Raw genomic sequence first — 23,806 nt, 5'->3', positions numbered from 1 at the left:
GCATCAATTACTCATCATCGGTTAAACTAATAAAAACTTAACTCCAGCTCTATATCCAATAACTCTGTGTTCTCTTCAAAACCAACAAACATTACAACTTTCTAAAATTACTCGATCTAAATTCTTAGCCTTTAGAATGCCATTTTGGATACTTCCTGCTTCGTTTATTCGATCAATTTCTATTTTTTTTTAATCCTTTTCATCACTACTTAAATGTCTTTACATATTGATTAATATTAATATTTCTCACAATTACAAAATATATTATCCTTTCATTAAGAGGTGATGAAATGTTTCACCGCTTTCTAAGTGTAAATCATTCTAAACGACAGCTTGTAAAATGCTTACTGTATAAAAATGCATGTTTAATTCTTATTCGAATACACAAACTACTATATAATTGTTGTATAAAATGTTATTCTTTCATTTCTCAAGGGTTATAATGCCTATTATTTGTCCAATAGTAAAAGTTATTCTGAATTTTTTATCAGTCAAATTAGTATACTTCTTGCGAATCTTTATTTGATTTCTTCGTCTTTTTTTCATTTGGCCGCAATTGCTTTTGAATAACGTTATGTGTTTGTATGCCTGACCCGGTGAAATTTTATTTCAAGAGGTTAGGAAATGATATGATCCCGGAAATGGGAAAATTAAATGTCAATTAAGTACTGTATTCAGTTTTAAAAAATATATAAATAATGATAACAATTTTTAAGTATTTTATTTGCTTTTTTTCGGAATAATATATAAAGGACTTATTCTATGGTTTTATGAAATATATTATATAATCATGCCAAAAATAATAATAATCATAATAATAATATATGTATATATAAATGCGTATGTAGGTATGTATACTAAATGGTTTTCGAAATAACAGGAAAAAAAAAGAATTGTTAACGAAGAAGAAAAATACTGAAAAAATCATAAGACATAAAACCTTTTAAAATGAAACTACTAGCCCGTGAATGATGCGTCGCGTGTATATTATTGGTCAATTATTAAAATATTTAATAACCATAATAATATATGCGAAATAATTTACGGTTATCAACGATTTACACTAAATGTGTTATTCGTGTTTCTTCCTCTAATTATGCAGTATTTTTTATCTACTTCATGAAATCTTTTAAATCCAACTTAATTTAAGTTTTACAAATTTTTTAGTCCATATGCAATTGGTACTGTTAAAGAGTCGGGGATCAAATGGTTCAGTTTTCAATTCATCAAAATTCGTATTCCTTCATTTATAATTATTATCGTTATTCAATTCGTGATCTCATTAGTAAGGTGTAAAGTTATGTACAGATTGTAGATTTTTTATTTTAACTCTTTATTTTCTTTCATGAAAAAAAAGAACTTGCTTTTTCTTATTACTTTTTCTCATTTTTTTTCCAATGGCAACTCAGATTGAAGCCTTGTATTGAACTCTATCTCTACCTATGTATCTACCCTCTTTACTCTCTTTCGCATATCTATGACTGTATTAGTGGTTGGAAAAAAAAAAAAAAAAAATTAAAAAAATTAATTTAACATCAGCTCGGAGATGGCAAACCATTTTATTGTTTGTATATCTTTTCTACCGTTGAAAAATGGCTAATCGACGAATCATCCAATGGTTCGCTTAACTCTAGTATCATCTTCATATATCTTTTTAAGACCACATTACTTTCATTTCTCCAGATGGTCTGTATGCATTATGCGTTACGACATAATAACAGTATATTGTATTATATTGTTAAAAAGGAAGATCCATGGCCACTTTAATTCGCAGCTTCTTCGCCATCCATACTTTCGTCCTGGGTTGTTGAATCGTCACCGGAGCCACCGGTCTGCGAGGAACCTCGTTTTGTGAGACGAGTAGTAGAGCTGAGACCAATTCCTGGCGTTCGTCTTAAAAAAAATACAAATTTAAATTAGTCAAACATCTTACTCTTGACGGATAAAACTTCAAAAATTTTTCACCATACTTGGAATATACAAAAAAAATTATAAAAAAATCATTGTTCAACAATTTTTAAATACAGTACTGGATCTAATATTATCCCTGCTCGTATATCAATGATATGCTTGGTAGTGCCTTCATGGTATATGAACCTCATTCTAAAAATAGCCCGCTTTTTGTATCTGCAGCGTCACGTGACTTCTGCATTTTTCATTCCTTTTTTGAAGCCCATAGGTAGAGAAAGAGAGAATGCTAGTAAGTAATTTTCTCCCTATCTTTTAATCGATGTAGGAATTGAACAGAAAATTATAAATGTCTGATATCATTGTACAATGTAAAACTTTTGCCAATATTACGTATTCTATACTCTTCATATTTCTCAAAGAGTAAGACAAAGTTTATTTTTGAAAAATGTCAATACTAATAAGCATTCTATTATATTGAGGATTAAGAGAAATAGAGATATGTGAGAGAGAAAGAGAGAGAAAGAGAGAGAGAGAGAAATAAAATATGCAATAACGTTCGATATATTTGATTTGATACAATTTCGTACATTATTATATGCTGGGAGGATTTGACACATGAAATAGGAAGATATCAGCAACAGGACATAGAGGGTATGGATGGCAGTCATAAAAGCATCAGCCTCCTTTCAGAGAAAAGGCAGTGGAATTGTTTTTCCCTAAATATCACCCGCAGCTAAGAAGCAAATTATTTCTGTCCTATACAGTTGCGATGTAATGAAGAAAATGAATGACGAGCATTGAAATAAACCAAATATAGACTGGGCTGTAATAATATTTGAGAGTTGAATCATCAACTTGTCATGAGATAAAAATTGTCTCCCAGCTTACAGTTAATCAGTTATGCAGATTCACATATAAAATTAGTTATTAATTCAGTCATGATTCGTTAAGCTTATAAAAGTTCAGTCAGGATTAAATTTTTTTTACTTCCGACATTACGAATCGTAATCTGTCTCCACTGGTTGAATAGTTAGAAAAACAGTTTAACCGTCTTCAAGAGATAATGTGATAACTTACTCTAAATATTCTTTATCACGATTGGGATGTAAGCTCATTCAATGATAATTATTCTTTTTAACGATGATCACCTGATTAATCACCTACGTCATTGATTCCTAAATATATAGGGATATACACATATATCACAAATTGATAACTTAATTTACAATTCGACGAAATGCACCTTGGGTTTCAATTGTATTATTGAAGCAGCGACTGCTCTTTTGCCTGTTTTCCAAGATCAGTAGGAACTAAAATCAATCGACGATATACATTGTAAAATGGATATCAACAAGTAAATTGAATAGTAATTACCAAGCCACCCTTTAATACACAGATGGTAAGAGTTAAGAGAATAGAAAAGGGGAGTATAACTACCTCCATTTATTCCTCAAGTTGGCAACCTCACGAGTCAGCGATTCGTGAGACTCCATCATGTCCTCCAAGTCCCGTTGTGCCTTTCGTTTCTGAGTTTTTTCTCTAGTTACTTCTTCCTCAGCTTCATCTAGCTGTCTCTTCAAAGCCTTCATTCTTACATTGACCTTTTCAACCTGTTCCTTATATTGATCAGCGTTTCTTCGCTCATCCTCGAGCTGTATAACCACCTCCTTGTACTTCTTGTCTAACTTTCTGTTGATTTTCTGCTGTGCAAACCGTTCTTTGCCTTCAGCTTCGAGCTGTTCATCAAGATTATTTATCTTCGACTCCAAAGCTTGAATCGTTGCTTTGGTTTTTGTACGTTGTGCAGTTTCCAGCTCAGCCAATTTCGCCTTCAATTCTTTGTTCTGCCTCTCCAGTAACATTCTGTGAGTTTCAAGTTTTTGGGTCGTCGAACGTTCCGTCGCCAAATCTGTCGTAAGCTGTTCAATATTGATCTGTCCTTTCCTGGCTCGGTCCATCAGAATCTCACTGTTAGATTGCTCCTCCTCCAGCTCTTCTTCTAAGGTCGCAATTCTCGCTTCCAATCTACGTTTTTCGTCTAGTAGCAAGGTACCTTAAATAATCGAAAATTGCTTCATTAAAAACATTCTTAAAATACTATCAGGAACAAAACAAATTGCAAAATTGTAAAACAGGAAACGCATTGTACCCTTATTGGCATTGTTGTTGATTTCCTCTTGAAATTCATCCCTCTCGCTCTCAGCAGTACGCCGATTTCTTTCGCTGCTTGCCAAATCTTCAGTGAGTTGCATAAGTTCGGCTTCTAAACTCTTGACTTTTCTCTCAGTTTCCTTGGCGCTAGCGGCCAAGTCATCTCGCGCAGCTCTGGCTTCCTCGGTTTCTCTTGCACAGTCTTTGACCTGTGCCTGAAGTTTCTTAAGCTGTTTAAGAGCATCTTCCTTGACCTTGTTATGCATTTCCAACTGTTGTTCAATGTCCTTATAATCGGCTTCCATCTTTTTACGCTGTACAATGGCTGCAGCACGCTGCTTCCTCTCATCCTCAAGTTCGGCTTCGAGATCTCGCAACTGCTTGACCAAACCTCTACGTTTTTCTTCAGCCTGTTCCTCTTTGGCTTGGAGATCACGTTCAAATTGCGCCCTGAGTGCCTGCATGTTTACCTCTAGTCGCAACTTTGCGTCTTCGGTAAACTGAAGCTCGTCCTCCATCTCCTCAACTTGAGATCTTTGCTCAGCCAACTGGGATTCGAGTGCGCGTTTAGCTTTCTCGAGCTCGTGTACGTTCTTGTCGGCGGTACCCTGGTTGTTCACCAGTTCGTCGAGCTCAGCCTGAAGTCCCCGTCTGCCCCGCTCAAGCTCTTCAACCTTATCATTCATCTCGTCCAATTGACGAGTCAACGAAAGTACCCTGGTTTCCTTTTCTCGCGCTTCCCGTTCAGCGGCGTCACGTTGTTCAGCATACTGTTCAGATATCGCCTTTTCTTCCGCAAGTACCTTGTCAAAGTTCTTCTGTTTCTTTTCCAGCTCCATCACCTTCGCCCGCTGTACTTCCAGCTCGATATTACTGTCTTCCAATTCAGCTTGAATCTTCTTCTTAGACTTGTCCAATTTGTCGTTTGCCGCTTGTAGTTCCTCAACTTGCCTTTGAAGGGCTTCGATGTCTTTCAAACAGCGTTTTCTCGCCTCTTCCAAAGCCACCGCAGCCTCGGCCTCCTCGTCGCCACGTTTCTTTGCCTCGGCTAACAATATGGTCAGACTTTGTACTTGCTTGTCCAAAGATCGTTTGGCTTCCTCCTCCTCGTCCAACTGCTCTTGAAGACTCTCCTTTTCGCCTTCAAGTGCTCTCAGCTTGGAACTGAGGGCAAGTTTTTGCCTTGTCTCCTCTTCTAGTTGCTGTTGAATCTCGGCAAATTGCGACTCGCAAGTGGTGGCCGCTTTCAGAGCAGCGGACGCCTTCAATTCGGCAGCTTCCAGCTGTTGAGAAACACTCTCCGCTTCCTGCTGCAATTTTGCAGCTCTTTCAGCCAGTTCCTGTTTGGCCCTCTCAACTTCCGCAACTTTAGCATTTAATTCGGCTAACTGTTGTTCGGCTTGTTTGCGCCTTCGGTCAGATTCCTGTCTACTCGCACCAACGGACCTTAGTTCGGTGGTTAGATCGGCATTCTCAGCTTCCAGGGTCGACTTTGCCTTTTCTAAAGCGACTTTAGCCTTCTTCAGCGCATCCATCTGCTCGTTAATTACCGTCAATTCGTGAGAATGTTTATGGCGCATATCGGCCAAAGTACCTTCATGCATGGATGTCTCTTCTTCAAGATTTTTCTTTAACGTCGCTAATTCTTGTTCCCTTTTACCTCTAAGTTCCTGTTGTGCCGCTGTAACGTCCAAAGAGTCGAGTAACTCGTTTTTCAAGGCCTCCAATTCCTCGTTAAGGTCTCGTTTCAATTTCTCCGCCTTACTTCTGGCTATTTTTTCAGCCTCCAAGTCTTCCTGTAATTCTGCGAGTTGCGATTCCAGTTCCCTGAGAGCTTTCTGAGCCTGTGCTTTGGCAGCTCCTTCCTCGTCGATTTTCATCATAGCCTGAGCTAACTCTTCCTCGCGTTTACCCAGCTGTAATTGAAGCTCCTCGAACTGCGTCCTACGCTCAGTGAGCTGTTCTTTCAAGTCCGAAACTTCGGTTTCTACCTTACGCTTAGACCTGTCCACCTCTTGTCGCTGCTGATGATCCTTGAGCAATCTTTCCTCAAGATCGGCGATTGTCGCCTCGTGTTTTGCTTTCAATTTCGAAAGATGCTTAGCCTTCTCCTCTTCCTCGGCAAGAGTTTGCGACAAATCGTTGGATCTCTCCTCAAGAATCTTCTTTTCTTTGAGCAATTTTTGATTAGTATCGTCCGACAGCGCAAGATCTTCTTCGAGCTTCTTTATTTTAGCATCACACTGAACCTTTTCAAGCTGTAACTTTTGCCTAGCAGCCTCTTCCTCCTCTAATTGTTCTTCAAGATCACTTATGTTTAACTGCAACTTTTTCTTTTCTTGCGTTAGGCCGGTGCTTCGTTCCTCTTCCTCTTCTATCCGAGCCTCCAAGTCGTGTAATATTTCTTCCAGCTCCTGTTTTCTCGCAGCAAGTCTCGCCCTCATTTCCTCAGCTTCGGCACAGAGCTCGACTTCAGCCTGCAACTGTTCGGCTAGAACCGTTTTTTCCTCAATAGCCATCTGATACTTTCGCTCGTACTCTTGAGCCGAATGAAGCTGCATCTCAAGCTTATCCCGGACTTGTTTCAGCTCATCTTCCTTCTGCGTGAGCTTCTCCTCTTGCTTGGTAACTTCAAGAAGTGGCTTAACCTTCGTGTACAACCTCCACCATTGCCAGTTGCGAAGTTTCAAGTACGCTGCACAGTTCCTCTGTATAATACGTATAGCGTTCAACTGTTGTAAACGTTTTTGATAATTCCTGCGGGCCAAGAAACCGCGACAGAACGCCTGGAAATTCACAATCAGATCAGTGATTTTGTAATCTCTTTCCTCCTCAAGCTGCGCCAGCACTCCTGCACGGAAAAATATCTTCGACTGACCAACGCGGTAAAGATTCGGATCCAATTCCAAGGCTTGAATCTGTAAAAAGGCGACAAAAATAAGTTTTATTAAATATTCTACATGACTATACAGCTTGTAATTATCATTTTCGGAATAAAAATCTACAACTAAACCGAACCCGAAAATCTCGACACTTACCATTTTTTCACAAGCCTTTTTGCCATCCATAAATCCTTTTGGAATAACATTGGGAGTGAGGAGCTCGTAGCGTTGCCTGAACTCCTGGAAGGGTATTCTGTTGGGGAAGCCTTGACGGCATATACGAATTCCTTCGAGAACACCGTTGCATCTCAGCTGATCAAGTACGAGAGGAGCGTCAATTTTTCCAGCCCGTTTCTCGTGATTCGGTATAATGCATCTGACGAAGTTCGGATTCGTGTTACGCAGAGTGACCATAAGCTTGGCCAACTGTTCTTTGTACAGCTGAGAAACGGTCCTGAACATTCCTTTCCGAGTTCTCGCCCCGAACTGCGTATCGGTGAGGGCTTGCTGCGCCATTCCAACGATTTCTGCATCCTTCCAAATGTGGCACACAAACTGATCCTGAGACTGCTGCAAAAGACTGACGACGTTTTCGTTCAGAGGATCCATATTCTTCATGAGCCATTTGGCGGCCGAATAATCGACCTTACCAGCGTAATGAATTATCGCGAAATCTGCGACACCGCGGAAATCGGTCTTCATGAATTTCGGATGAACGCTGTGAGCTCCGACCAATTTTTCAACGAACGTTTTGTCCGTTGCTTTCGGGAACCAGCATTCTTCGTCGAGCAGAGCCATTATGCCCATAGGTTTGTCGATAAGGTCGATTGTCGGCTGGAGATCGAGGCCAAAATCGATGAACTTCCACTCGATACCTTCTCGCTGATACTCTTCCTGCTCGAGGATGAACATGGTGTGGTTGAAGAGTTGCTGCAGTTTCTCGTTGGTGTAGTTGATGCACAACTGTTCGAAGGAGTTCAATTCGAATATTTCAAAACCAGCCATATCCAGTATGCCGATGAAGCTTGCTCCCTGTCGCTTCGTTCTGTCCAAGGATCTATTTATCCTGTTGACAAGCCATCTGAACATTCTCTCGTAGCAGGCTTTGGAAATGGCCTCGACCGCAAATTCGACCTGTTCTTTTGTCTGCGCTTTGGTCACAAAGTCTCTGCCAACTTTGATTCTCGGTTTGAGGAATGCCTTCGTCATTTCTGTCACGCTCAGACCCAACAAGTGAGAAACTTTCTGGGCGACGGTATTGTCGGGGAGTGTCGCTTGGTCGGAATTTCTCTCCTGTCGAAACTGCATCGACCCGAACAACATCACCGCCGACACAATTCTGAATATCGATGAAAAATCTTCGCTCGTCATGCCCATTATGTTCATTGATTTTACCGTCGACTGAAACTCGGCAGAATCGTCAAAGCCAGGCACTGGCAGCGATCCGTTGGACAGGAAGAGATAGTTTTTGGGATCTTCCAGAATGAATTCCTCTGAAAATGAAAAATGGAAAGAATTTTAATTTTAAAATTCTATTGCAATATCAAACTACTCGGTAAGAAGATTACTCCACACTTACTTTTCTGTTCAGGTGAGGCGCCGGCTAGAAGTTGATAAAATATGTGGAAGGTTCTCTCGTCCTTGGCCTGACGGATAGCCCTGGATTTTTCAAGGAGGTAAGTTTCGATGTTGGCTCCGGCAATGTAACCAGATGCATCAAAGTTGATCCTGATGAATTTTCCCTGGAAGTGTACAAAGTGCATAAATTTAGTTGCACTGCAATGATGAGTAAACTAATGGAATCGATTTTTTTTTTATGTTAAATAACGATTTTATTCTTACAAAACGTGATGAATTGTCATTCTTGACAGTTTTCGCATTTCCAAAGGCCTCCAAGATGGGATTGGCTTGCAGTAATTGTTGTTCCAGTTCACCCTGCGAAACAGATTCAGTCACAAGTTAAAAATCTGCGAATAATAACAAAAATAATGCGAGACTACGGAGTGCAAAATTTTACCAAAATTCCCTCCTTTTGCAGCGAAAATTAATTAAAAATTCCACATGCGATTACCTAGAGTAACTTTACACGACACTTGTACCGTATCAAATTTTCATTACAAATAATCAAAAAAATATCAACTCTCATACAGAATCGTTCTACTGGTAAATATTTTGGACGTCATAAAACAAAAATCTGTTTGATCGGTGAAAATATTGAAGTTTTACACACATGCTGGAATATGATCGAAGAAAAATTACTTTCTTGCAATACTATGTTTTTTTTCTATATTTTACTCTGAACTCATATTTTTTGTATCAGTATTGGTAACGACAAAGAATTTTAAATACAGATAGGAAAAAGAACTTCAAACGTACAACATGATACGGCACAGCGACCGATGCAGAATGTTTACGAATTTTGCAAGCACTGCAGATACACATATACATATATGTGAGGAATGCGATAAAAAAAAAAAAGTTGCCCACGTTGCAACACAGGTAATATATACCCTCAGGCAACGATTATTATCGTCCGCACATGAAATATATCAGAAGACACAGAGAGTTAAAAATTACAGCAAGCATTAATTCTGCACTTTTTTTTTTTTCAAATAAACTACCCTGTTTTAAGATTGTACAAAGAGAAAAGAAAAAGCAATTTTCAGGATATAAATAACCACATTAAAAAATATCAAGCAGGCAGCACCATCGTTATGCATATAATAATTATATATAATAGATTACACGTGTGTTCGTATATAATGATCAGTGTTAATTACCGAAAATTTTTCCGTAAGCGTCCCTGTAGGTGACTTCATTTACGATGAGCAGGAAAGCGAGTGAACAAAACAAAACAAAAAAAAAAAAAAAAAAAGACAACAACAACCCATAATTAGATGTCATTATTTTTTGTTACTTTCACAAATGAATTTGTTACAAAATTGTAGTAATAATGAATATTGATGTGAGAAAAAAAAGCAACACGAAACAATGATACTGTTAATACTTAGGCCAAAATTTGGAAAAACTGAAAAAAAACACAGCCACATATATTTGTTAATTATATACCTATATATATATAAAAAACAAGAGGAAAAAAAATCTGGTAAATTCCGTAGACGTGTTAAAAAACGGTCGAAACCTAAATAATTATTAAAAAAATTATTTTTCTTTCTTCTCATTTTTAATAAAGCGTCACATCTAAGGAATGGTGTATAAATTATATACCTATATAATACGTTAAACCTGATTTGGCTGTTCATATTTAATATTTCAACTTACAATGATCAACGCTGGACTTGGAGTCTGTGGGTGGATCCGGAAATGTCACCACCGAGAATAAAAGAAATTTTAAACATTAGATTCACTCGTCTCTTTACACAGAATATAACGTAATTTCTAAAACATTTTTGCTTATATAACTTACACGTATTATATGCGTTTAATTATCTAAACTTCGTAAATTAGGATAAAAAAAAAAAAAAATTAAATAAAAAATTTTCACATACATTCTTCGTGGAAAAAAATAAATTACAAGTATGACAGACCAATCGTGAAAATTAAGACGGATTTAACCCTGTGTACAATTAATTTATATTTTTTGTGCTTCTTACAAAAAAAGAGGGGCAGGGGGGGCAAGAAATTGGGAACACGCAAAGGTGTGCGCGATGAATTGCGTAAAGTGCATTCATAATGCAATTAACGATAACTATCTCGTATAATAATGATTGACGGTGTTGCTCCTAATCTAATTTCATAATGTGCGGCACGCGATGCGAACCAAGTACCGCGTAGTTGAATAATTACGACAATAACAATAATAACAATAACAATAATTGGAACAAGTCGCAAGAAAAATAATAGTAATAATCGGTAAATACTTTTACAACTATTTTACAAAATTCCGTACAGATTGCTAAACGAATAAAAGAAAGCAAAAAAAAAAAAAAAAAAAACCATCCCGGATCAAACGAAGCATCCGAGTGCAAATTCGATTAGATACATTAAATATAGATCGATGTGATTTCTCAATTTACTTCAACGCCTTGTAAAATTTGTAAATACGTGTGTATAGATAATAATTACTTATCATCGTAAACATGATTATAATAACGATACTCTGATAATTGATAATTACACAATTATATGCTTATATTAATATCATCTCGACGATAAATGCTAATTGTTACTTATAGACGATGAATTTTCTAAACCGGAGTCACGACTTCCTGTATATTATAGATAAGAGATGTAAGAAAGAAAGGAAAGAATGTAAGAAGAAGAGAGCAATAAAAGTAAATTACTTAACGGTTACGCATTACCGACCACGTCAAAGTCCCATGCTGTGGTCAATTTTCTGTCCTATGTTAATATCGTCGTTAAAGACTTGTTATAATTTATCCGGTCAACGAAGATAATTTATGCGCCACAATATTCCTGTCTGCACTTGTCTGAATGTGATATACAATTTATTATACAACTTTATTGTTCACAGGTTAATCATTATTATTACTATTATTATGTACGTACAATATTGTCTATAACTCTGTTTCTCGTACGACGAATGTTTTTTAATTCCTCGGATTATTTCGGTTACCTTTTTTTTCTTGTTTTTTTCTCATTTTTAAATTCTTATTATTGTCGACTGTTGGAGACTGCAGAGAGACTCGGGAATCTCGTATCTCAGGTATATAATAACGATAATAACAATAATATTAATATACAAGCCGGGGCGAGTGACTCAACGTCTGAGACCTTTTCAAAGCGCGATGTGTAAAATGAACGTAAACGGAAAGAGTTAAAAAAAAGGAGGGGGAGGGGGGGGGGGGGAGAACACTACACATAAAACCTGCCCCGCTGCTGCAACAACTGACGTTGAAACCAACGAATTTACAGTGGGTCCTTAAAAAATGTAAGAAAAAAAAAAGAAAAAAAAAAAGAAAATGCTCGTAATCGCCGGAGTGAACGAAGAAGAAGAAAAAGGAAAGAATACACCTGAAGCGGTACACGCACCTTATAGGTATACCTATATATGTGTATATGTATATATATATTGAGGGATACATACTCTCGTTAATCAATTCGCGAGGCGATCTCAATATATTCGATGTATGTCGAGGTTGCAGGATTATAAAAATACCATTGCACGTATACTATGCGTACGTTCTTATATACATTACGAGTCTGCAAGAACGTCCATTGATGAACATAAAACTGCAAATTGTGAAATTGTAACGCGACTTATATGGTATGTAATAATGTACATAAGAATTCCGCAAGCCACGCACATAATTATTATAATATTATATATAATAGTAATAATAGTAATAATAATAACAATGCAATTTTCCTCATATAATAGCTATTTTATCAATAAAACATTTTAACAAATAAATTTACGTATCAACGAGTTACATCTGCAGAACGTCGTCAAAGAGATTAGACCGAGTGTTTGTACATACCTAGGTATAATCAAAGGTATGTTACTACGTGTATATTTAAGAACAATCGAATTCCGCCGCAACCGTCAAAGTCAAAGGTCAAATCTTGGCCATTCGCTTTTACGATCATTGCCATTTACTACCCGCAGCTTTTTATACGACAATGTGCTGCGAAACTGGTCCGCGTTATGATTGTTGTTATTTGTTTTGTTTTTTATGCAACCTATTCTTTCTTGCGTAGAAGAAAATGGAAAAGAAAAAAATAAGGAAAAAAAAACGAGGACTCTCAACAGTTTTTTTGCAGACATAATATTATATACCGAACATTTTTTTCAGTCCTCAGTTTGGGAATTTTCGAATCGGTTAGCATTGTTGTAATTTTCATACCAGGATGAGGAATAAAAAAAAAAAAAAAACTTGTCGCATATACGTGTATATGTATAAATATATGGGCAATGATTTTGATACGTGTAAAAAAATATTTCCGTACAGTATATATGCAAATTAAAGAGCTAATGAAACTAACCCGACTCAACCGAATCTCGCTTGCGATCTTTAAACTATGTACTCAAATTGAAACGGTAAACAAACGCTACGGTGTATATATAACACAATAAAAATAAGCCTGCCTTTAATTATCGCATATCGTGAATTCCAAGATTTCAAAATTGTTTCAAATCCATTGGAATTTCCGAATTTCGGATATTGCACGTTACAGATTTTTCTTCAACCTGAGGATATAATATTTTTTACAGACTGAGAATTGGAAGTTCATAAACAAAATAAGGGCATATAAACTAACAAGAAAAATAAATAAAAATAAGCAAATAACAACAATGCTTCAATTTCGTATTTAAAAAATCACGAACAACTCCAACGATCCATTTCCTATTCAATATAAGCTACCTGTATAAAGTAACCGTGTTCATTTCGCAGTTTACTCCGTATATAACATCATACGCGAACGAATAAAATATAAAATATAACGCTCAAGTTGATGGTGTAACATCTGTGCAAATATTCTACAGATATGCTATATATATGTATGTATATATATTGCAGCCAAGTTATGCACGTGATGGCGGGTATGGATGAAAGAAATATTTATTTATTTTTACTATCATATTTGTACACAAATGTATGTTACGTACAGAAATGCCGGAATACTGTGCAATTGAGTGATACCCATAATTTTTTCACGGAAAAAGAAGAGATACGTATACCGTAAGTATGTAACACATACACAGATATAATATGTAATATGCATATACGCGTATATAATAAATGAAAAACCGCGCTCACTGTCGAAACACTTTAATGTGTAAGTATTGCGTCATTTTCAAGTAGGAGGTATAATTTTAAACGTTGTTCGTAACGTCGAAACCTCTTATGTTATCGGTTAAAGAATACTTTATTGCGTCTAAGTATATATGTATATATATATATTTGTTTGAAACAGGTTGAATCAGTCAATAATTACAGCATTCTTCAATACCGATCGGTCTACTTCTCTGTCAGCCGGAAACATGTAATTTACGGTATTGTTCAATTTCGAATTGATCGAATATCCTTTTTTTCTTTTCTCTTTTTTTTTGGAATTTAAAGTACCGACAAAAATAATTTATGTGTAGAAAAAAATACATTCTTTTGCGAAACAATACGACTCGCTCAAAACTGAATGTTATTATAACTAAAATTGTCGATTTACGTAAGTGTATTGTGTTCAAATAAAAAAAACGTTTCCGGCTCTTTCAACGGATTTCACAAAAATTTTTCATTATCGCTACGGAATGAGCAGCTATAGAGGATCGTTTAAACCGAGTCTCGATTGTTAAGTGTGAAATGATCTTACGATCATACCATCTAAGGTAAGTTGGTAAGATTTATGAACGTTTTTCTCATTATTACACGCCCTGCGGAGACCTTTTCCGGATTGCGGTTCAAGCGGTTAAATTCAACTCACGCGTTATTCTTTCGCATATTTCTCCATGTTCCGTTTCTTATTTCTTTCATTATAATTTATGTTTCAACGATCCTCGAAACGCTTGCAGTTTCATTCACATTTAAATTGCAATGATTTTCATTAAATTAAATATATTATTACAATACTGAATCACGATAGAGACAAAGTTTAAGGTTGTTTTTCAAATTTTTTTCATGGAGACCGTAATAAGCACAGTATAAGACATCCTGAACATGTACCGAAACAATCTCTTGGGACTTGAAAATCAACCGCGCATGCACCGAATAATTAAATCTCATTGGTCGGCGAAATCTTCCCGCGGCGATATTCTTGTCCGCGATGCAGGCGGGCCAACATACGCAAAATGTGTACGTTTGAATTTTCAAAGAGCATAAGCGTTAAATTCCGACCGTTCTTTGAAGAATCAACTTTCCGACCCGATAACAAATGCTTCCCAAACCTTTCCGAGTCGCCGCCTCAATTATTTAAGATTCTAACCTCGAAAATTCGTATCAACCACATCGCCGGCGGAAACGGTTTGACAGCTGAAACTCGGGATGGCCAGCCTGCGCGAACAGACGATAAAACTCGCGCATGCGCGGTTGATTTTCAAGTTTCAGGACATTTTGCCGGTATATCATAATCGTGGTGGCAACAATAGTGTTCAAATAAAATTTCTCGACTTTTTTCCATGAAACTTAGGTAATGTTGGGCAGGTTTATAACCTAAGGCTCAAAAAGTTTTGTACCTTGAATATATAAACTTGGATCTAAAAAACCACAGAGCATTGCTTCGTTTCGCACAAATAATTGGAAATTGAACAATACCATTTACGAAGCGTAGCTGAAGTTTGAAAAGGATTTACAATTAAACTACGTTTTTCCCTATGAATCCAGCGTGATTCCCTGACTATTTTCGGTTTTACCGGGAAATACCGCCACCCTGATAATAATTAACACACTTGTCCACATGAATTTCATATTTACTTTGAATTGGCAAACCGCGACTTTAGATTTTATTATTATTCTCGGATGTGCGATAGGCTCGGTTTAGTCATATTGCCGTAGCGGCTGCAGCCTTTGCAAAGTATTGAATTACGCTGACTGTAAATGATACAGTTATAATACACGCGAATCAAAAGTAATTCGCGCTAGTCGAACGTTACGATATCATCGCAGGTCCGTAGTTATTCAAAACTGATGGGAGAATTTTTTAAATTTATATACATCGATATATTTCTTACACATTAATTGATTTTTATTATTCAAACTTTGTAAATTATATAAACTTTCGATGAAAGTTTAAACTTACCGCGTTTGATTTTGGTTTGGAGGCAGCCACGTATGCCAAATACTGGATCACCTTTTTCGTGTTCTCTGTTTTACCGGCACCGGATTCACCCGTGCATAAAATCGCCTGATCCTCCCGATCTGCAAAAGAACAACAACAGGGATAAAAGGAAGAAGTCAAAGAATATAATATACGTGATACGTAGTTAAATAGAGTATGAAATTTCTTCAACTGTAAAAACAGATTATTCGTAATGACGATAACTGCAACATCGTGAATCTGCAAGTTTTATCGATCAGTTGCGAATTTAACTGAACAGCGAATCAACGACTTTATTTCCTTCGGAATAATTTATCCTCACGGCAACCGCGTTCGCTTTATAAAAGCTGGATATAAAATTAAAAAATTTCAAAAGTCTGCCATATTATTATTATTATCTATCTTAAACTTTTCAGGCATACATTTTCCTCAGATGCGATTCGCATGAAATTTTGCATTTATGGGGTTTAGGGGTCGCTGATTACGAATCTGAACTCGAAATTCGAAAATTCAAAATGGCGGATCCAATATGGCGGACAAACAATACCAACAGGGAGAATATTTAAAAAATTCTGTAAAACTTTTGGGCATGTATTAAGAATTTGCATACGGATTTTCGTGGAGAAGTAAAAATTTCCAACATTTCTTTACATGTGCTGTTTTTACAATAAATAAGTAAATAAATTTTGTATCACTTTGAGACTTGAAAATAAAAAAATAAAAAAAGGTTTACCTTGAAGCATCGAACGATAGGCCGTATCGGTTATGGCGAAAACGTGCGGCGGTACTTCGTGACGTTTTATACCCTTATACCTCTCCATTATTTTTTCTGTATAAATCGGCAGTCTCTTGTAGGGATTCACGACGACGCAGAAGAGGCCGGAGTAGGTCTGAAAAATATAAGATGAAAAAAATAAATCATCGTCGTTGTAATAAACACTGCATTCATATTTTCTACGCGTAAAATTTCGTTCAATCATCATGTGTAATGAATATTCAAAATTTATTGCAGGCAAATGCTTGAATAAAAGGAGGAAAAGAAATTACTTCTTATAAGCGCGAGGAAGGAAGAAAAAGAAGCAAGGAAGAGAGAAAAAAAAAAAAGAAAAACCAGTTCATTTAAACGATTATACATCATGTGTATGTATATAATATATCAGGGACAATTTTTCGGAGCGAATAATTGGGATATGCCTAATTAACATCGATCGTATAATTAGCTGAGGCAATAAGAAATTCGTTAATCGGTATAATTAATCGAGCCTGAAATGATTTCATTACGTACACGGTGAAAACAACCGGATATACACGCGGAGCCAACACACCTAGTCAAGAAATGTGTAATCAATATACCGGGTGTCCGGTTAACCCTCAACGATGTAACAATAACCCCAAATTTTCTTTCATAGGTATAGTATTTTTAACAAACCGGTTTGATTTGTCAATTCATGTCAATTATTTCGCATAATCGGAGAATCAGGAATAATGAATTCTTTTTTTTTTTTTTTTTGCTTATTTTTCCTTCTCTTTTTCTTCCTCCTTTGTGCGTATTTTTAGTGTACATTAAAACCGCGAACGCGGAACGACGTTTTAGCGATTTTGCAACGGATATAAATTTACGGCGATGCAAAATGCACGCGATGTATTTACCGGTTCAAAGGAGTGAATTTTTTATTTAACGATACATGTACAAGCATATTTTAATCAGAATCTTGGATTATGCGATGAAACAGAAACTGAGGGAAAAAATCAAGTTTTTTTTTTTTTTTTTGTCCACCCAATCAAAGTCATCTTTCGTCAAAACTTGATTTTTCTTTTCACCTCTGTGCTGTGAACATTGTAATATTTACATGTAATAAAATTGCACGAAACAGCAAATACGATCTTTCGTATACATACGACGGAGATTTGTTTTTTTATTGTTTTCTTATAAGATAACATTTTATTCATCTTCATTCGCACCTTGATCTTTTTAAATTTTATAACGATTCAAAAATATCGAATGGTGGACAAATAGATTGAAAATACATTTTACTCAAGCATTTTCAATTTTTCATCATGGAATATTCAACATGGCGTCGAAAAAAAAAAGTAAATAAATAAATAAATAAATCTGCCAGTACCCTTTAATAGTCAGATAGAGCATCGAAACTTTGAGGATTTTCTTTTCATCAAGATCAACTCAAGATTTTTCAACTTGTCGCATAAACATTTCATCGAACGGCCAATCCTGAATACATATATACACATATATATATGTGTGTGTGTGTGTAAATGCAGCGAGTGCAAGAACGGCCGGTCATTCGGTTAATTGTTTATCGTCGTGTATTATGCGTTATAATAAGACCGAGAAGAGTTGTTTATAATAATTCTCGATGTAGGTTGATAATGTGTCGGGTCGTTAATTGCGATAATATATACGTAGTAATAAAATAACGATAAGAATAAACGATAAATCAATAAAATAGCCGTTTGAAAATAAGACGGTTAAGATGATAATCACGAAGCGTTTCACCGATCAAGATGCATTAGACCAAAATTAGCCTTTCTGCAGGCTGCAGGCACGCATTGAAGATATTTGCCTGCAAGAAGAACATCTCATCCATCTCTCTCTCTCTCTCTCTCTCATTCCCTCTCATTCTCTCCCTCATCGCCTCGCGGAATTAATCTATATTTATACGTACTTACGTACACACACTCACACTCGGAAACTTGATGATAGAACATCAACCGCTGCAGAAATTCAAAATCTGTTAAGGGGTTAGGTGGGTTTCAAAATTTCAAAAAATCGAATTTTTTTTTTTTTGCTCATCTTATAATTGAATATGTTGAGAATATTCCTTTAAAATTTTAAAACGATCCGAGTCATATTCTAAGAGATATAGCCTTTGGATGTTTCACCCATCAGGCTATAACCGAGCGTGACGCAGGTATATGGAGGCAGATACATCGAGGCAGCTGCTTAGCTATTGTTCGTTTATTTTTGTGATGCGAATACTAGGCTTAGGACTTGCCGGATGTAAAAAATTCTGTGGTTTGATGGATATAAGTTCCTCATTCTTGAATGCATCAACGTACAATTTTTATGTTGATAAAATACATGAGTGCGTCATAACTGTTGCCGAATCAATTTTGTTGTCTGCTGCAAATCAAGAAAAAAAATTAACGTGTGATGAAAATAATGTTGAAGATACGACAGATGTTACCGTGTCGGGTGATGGCACGTGGAAAAAACATGGGTTTGCATCATTATATGGTGTAAGTACGATTATTTACATGTTATTTGAATGTAAATCTTCAATCGCGTTTTTCTCGAAACTACATTTTTGAAATCGGTAGTCACGATTTCTCGAAAACTTATGAACCGATCTCTTTCAAATTTTGCACACTTCTTCAAAATAACATTATCTCGTACTTGAACGAAGGAATTTTTTTTTTTTCTATTCCAAGTAATTTTTCAAGGCCATGAAGGGTGCAAATTTTACTCAAAATAAGGGTTTTTTGTTTTCAACGCCGCCAAAAATGTAATTTTTGTTTTTTTTTTTTTTCCTTCGTCCAAGTACGAGTTTTAAACATCTACTAACAGAAAATTTTTGGTTTTTGCATTTCAGATGAATCTGTCATGAGTTATCCTGACTACGCCGAGAGAACTTTTTTTTGAGGTGTCATAGCAGACGACGTGTCCACGCCTTAATTTTCAATATTTTTCAATGAAAATTTCACAAACTACTTATAAAATATGTATCTTTTATGTGTTAAATTGATGGAATGAAATATTCTGTTGATTAAGTAAAAAAAAATTCATAAAAATGTACCTATTTTGAGCTTTTGAAACCCACCTAACCCCTTAAGACATCAAATTTATCGCGTGCAAATATCGTCCGGACGTGATCAAGAAAAGCAAGCAAGAAATTTACAATGAAGTTTACTGCAAAATTGCCGCGACAATACTTGTTCGTGGATAATTAATCGAGTAATTATTTATTCGTCGTTGGAAGAAGACAAAATTGAAAAATTAAAAAATTTTTCAAACTCAATTATTTCCAATAATACACGCTTGGTGTGGTAAAAAAAAAAAAAAAATAAAAAATTACAGAATTTCAATATCTCGCAAAAGATGGACGATGACGAATTTTTTTTTTTTTTTTAAACAAACACGCTGTATATCGTTACGCAATAGAAACATGTTACCTACGTATGTATCTACGTTACATATTGCACCTACGCGACGTATTTTAAGCTAGACAAAAGTTTAGTTAACATGAATTTAATTCTCGCCCGATCAATTGAACACCATCGAGGTATTCACCTGTTGCTTGCCACGCCTAGAAGATAAGAATTGCAAAGTTCTAATACAGTAGGTAGGTGTACCAAATAGCGCTAATATATGTATTACTCCTAAATATTCGTTCGTATGAAAGTACGTTGCAGATACAAGCGTACATGTATGTATAGCGAAAAAAAACAAATAACATTTGAAATTTCACTGATCGAATGAAAAAAAAAATAATAATAATAACAACAATAATAATAATAAATGCGTTGTGTCGGATGTCGCTGAGTACGAATCTGAAGTAAGATTTTGAAAATTCAGTGTGGCAAATCCAATCAGCGATCCCGAAAATCCCTGCATAGAGTTTTAAAAAAATGAAGTAGTGGTAAAAAAATGAAAATAGTTGACCAAAAACTTTTTTTTCCCCACACGCATAGAGTCATACACATATTATATTAATTCATTATCGGCATATCGGATCGTCGAGTTACGGTTAATACGGTAAATCCGATACACTGCACATGCGTATTATTCGTGTATACATTGTACGTATGTACCTACATAGATCCATATACGTCACGAGGTCTTTTCTCTCGCCTCGTGTATAATATGATATGGCAGCAATTACATACCTCAGCGCTGCACCGCCATTGGTAGCAGAAACAGAAGCAGTGACGTAATTGATTCAACATTCCGCCAGTCGTACAATATATTTATAATCTCTAAATCCCATTACGGTGTATAAGTTGTACGTATTAATACGCTTGGCAAGTGCATTTCGAATATAAATTTATACGCCGTGTGCTCCGTTATTACTAACAATAAATTACAACTTATACTATGTACGTGTATATATATATATGTAATACAATTCTTAGAGAACGTGCTTTCCACGCACGTATGTAAATGAGAAAGAAAAAAAAATTGAGAAACAAAATTTTCACAAAATGTGTTAAACTCGACGTCCGACCGCATCGGTTTAATTTTATTACAATTTCTTCTATTTTTTTTTCTCTCATTCCTCTTCAATTTGAGGTGAGAAAAAAGGAATCGTCGCATTGAATTTCCACGTGACATTACTTTGACGAACAAGCTTTTTCCGCGAAAAGAAAAGGAAGAGGAATGATTTTTTTCGAAACTATTCCATCTTCGGTATTATGTTCTTCTTCTCATCGGCATCTAAATTCCGTTGCCTTTAAAACTTTCTTGCGAAATTAATGTTCACCGAGAGAGGAAAAAAGAAGAAGAAATTGAATTTCGACCAAACCTCCTCTAAAAAAAAAAAATCCTAATCCCAAGAAACGACATTTTTTCTCTCTCGTATTACACATTCGAGCATGTCTGGAATGGATGAAAGCCCGCATTTCGTGAGTCCGTAAACGAAATCGCTTTCCGTGTTATCGTACCGCTATAATAACGAGGTTGATTCTTTCTATCTATCTATCTATCTATCCAGGCGGCATGTATATATCTATCGCGTAGGTATACAACCTCCGTACAATCATCATTTCCACGAACACGACGAGTTATCTGGTCGCTGATACAACGAACAGGGTGTCGAATAAGTAACGCATTCACAAGGTGTAAAACCATAAAATGACATAAAAAAAGAAACATGTTATAAAATTATGATAAACTTTTGAAATTTTCACGGTTTGTTCCTGTCATTGTAACGAATTAACTGGTTGTATAAAAACTACACGTATGTTGCATTTAAAACTGTTCCAGTTGAAATAGAGGCTTGAAACTTTATACAGATATTTTTTGTTTTATGATTTCGAAAAAAAATCTAGGCGGCGTCCCGGTGAAAATTTTGTCCGAACCCCAAATAAAGAGCAACCTGATATAATGACGAATGAGCATTCTCATTACGTGAAGATCACCGGAAGATTTCTTCAAAAAGACAAGAACAATAAAATAAAACATTTAACAAGAAAATTTACTCACGACAGACGAAATTCCAGGATTCAAAATCCGGCTGTTTTTTTTTTTTTTTTTTATTATTTCTTTCGAGAAAAATCATTCGAATCGCGAACTAATTGCCGTGTTTCATGGAATCTCGAAAGCTCAACTAATTATACGGGGAAAAAGATGATCGTCGTTAAGAAGATGGAAAGAAAAAGCGGCAAAACAAAAAATGATCCAAAATTCATCGATAACAAAACGATCGTTCGTATTCAACGACCGTTGAAGAAAATTACAACTCGTCTGTAAGAAATTTAAAGATGGCTTCTCGATTTCGAAAATAGACGGCGGCAAAGAGATGTTTGGAAAAAAAAAAAAAAAACCAAATGTGTAACCCCGTTAAAAACGTTTCGGGAGATCATTCTCGTGGAATTCGTGATCACATGCACGAGCATTTCGAAGAAAAAAAAAATGCATCAAGGTATATGTATGTACCGGAGTTCTTTCTTCGCTTCTTTACGATTAGCGCGAGCAAGATAAGGACCGACCGACGACCTTCTTCTACCTTCTTATTTCACCTTGAATATTACTGCAGCTCTACGTATCGCCGGAATTCTTATTATTATTATTATTATTATTATTGTTATTGTTATTTTTATTATCATTATTCACTTCACTTCTCTTCTCTTCTCCTAACGTGAATCATCGCATTAAATACATTCCCCTGATAGAGGCAGGCATGCAGGCAGCAACCAGGCAGGTATATTCGTCAGTGTATCGTAGATAAAACCGAACACTTGTGGATTACACATGCGACCATACGTGTGTGCGCAATGATTATTATAATAATAATAATAATAATGACAATGACGATAATATTAAAGAGTCAACTTTGTGTGTGTGCGTTTGTAGGTAAACATAAAATTTATACATACATGTATGCATGTATAGTGTATGTATGTATACCTGTGCCCATGTAACAGCAAGATCGATTCTATTCGTCATCCATGCTGACCGTCATATATATATATATATATACGCACGCACACACAGAATCGAATAGAGACAGAGAGTTGTATAAATACCGCTAACCGTATAACCATGAACAATTCACTCTGCGCACGTTTACATTGCACAGTATTTTCTTTCTCGACCCACACGTGTCACTCGCAGTGACGATTCCGCGGGGCGTGTAGGTGTTGACGAAAAGGATGAAAGTAAAAAATAAAATAAAAAAAAAAAAGCCAACAAATTTTTGCGCAAATTTTTCAATTTTTCTTTTCCATCTTTTATTTGATATTTTTTAATTTTTTTTTTTTTTTCCTACTGTTTCCAGTCCTTCGACGGGAAGGTAAGAGGAAGAAAAAAAAAGGCAATTATTTGGTACAGTTGCCAACGGTGAAAATGTTTGTTCTTCTGTTTTTTTTTTAAATATATTTTCCAATTGCTCGGCCGCTCTTTCAGGAAAATTTGATCTCATCGAACGTTGTGCAATGTAATAAATAGGTATTAATATCAGTGACTTTGGATACACATAATTAATGCATGATCAATTTTTTATTTTTCTTCACTTCTCTTCTTGATAAACGGATTTGAAGAATTGATTTTTGGTTTGTTTACATTTAGCGCTGCGAAAATTCGATGTACTTCTTGAAAATACTTCGGATACGCGAAAAAGAAGATGAAAAATAAATATATCGTTGACCGAAAATCTGTCCGTACTTGATCAATTTATTGCAACGCTGCGCGCGAAAAATCGGGAAACAAAAAATTGCAAATTCCAAAATTTCTAATCGCGGTCTAATCAATTACAAAATAATCTCTCTTATCCGCATACGATCTCGGTATAATAATTGCCAAAATTTCTTTGCTGCAGTGAAATCAAAATCACGAGCGTGTGTTATTACAATATATATAATTTATAATTCTGCAAGCATTGGGGGAATAAAAA

The 23,806-nt window shown here is 35.8% G+C and overlaps 1 protein-coding gene and 1 long non-coding RNA gene across 4 annotated transcripts in view; one reads left to right on the top strand and one right to left on the bottom strand.

Moving 5' to 3' along the window:
• Nucleotides 1-1,395: 1,395 nt before the first annotated feature.
• Nucleotides 1,396-23,806, bottom strand: part of LOC124174597 (myosin heavy chain, non-muscle) — a 39,201-nt gene continuing 16,790 nt past the window's right edge. The window contains exons 2-12 of one of the 3 annotated variants that reach the window (XR_006868953.1): nt 16,411-16,567; nt 15,660-15,778; nt 10,227-10,250; nt 9,725-9,757; nt 8,787-8,879; nt 8,524-8,686; nt 7,101-8,437; nt 4,061-6,980; nt 3,349-3,964; nt 3,155-3,221; nt 1,736-1,893 (exon numbers count right to left, since the gene is read on the bottom strand). Coding sequence is in view for 2 of the 3 variants with exons in the window: in XM_046553835.1 (XP_046409791.1) it covers nt 1,764-1,893; nt 3,349-3,964; nt 4,061-6,980; nt 7,101-8,437; nt 8,524-8,686; nt 8,787-8,879; nt 9,725-9,757; nt 10,227-10,250; nt 15,660-15,778; nt 16,411-16,567 (5,592 nt within the window). In the remaining variant the exon portion in view is untranslated. Of the gene's footprint in view, nt 1,894-3,154; nt 3,222-3,348; nt 3,965-4,060; nt 6,981-7,100; nt 8,438-8,523; nt 8,687-8,786; nt 8,880-9,724; nt 9,758-10,226; nt 10,251-15,659; nt 15,779-16,410; nt 16,568-23,806 lie in introns of all 3 variants that reach the window. The other 2 variants (XM_046553835.1, XM_046553836.1) reach the window with 2 other exon arrangements.
• On the top strand, nt 2,156-10,955 carry LOC124174632. The gene is made up of 3 exons (XR_006868962.1): nt 2,156-2,200; nt 8,536-8,620; nt 8,816-10,955. It is a non-coding gene; the product is annotated as an uncharacterized LOC124174632 (long non-coding RNA).

The sequence above is a fragment of the Neodiprion fabricii genome, chromosome 2 (assembly GCF_021155785.1).
Source record: "Neodiprion fabricii isolate iyNeoFabr1 chromosome 2, iyNeoFabr1.1, whole genome shotgun sequence".
NCBI lineage: Eukaryota > Metazoa > Arthropoda > Insecta > Hymenoptera > Diprionidae > Neodiprion > Neodiprion fabricii.
The sequence above is the reverse complement of the archived record's forward strand: the minus strand, read 5'-3'. Positions and strand labels throughout refer to the sequence as shown.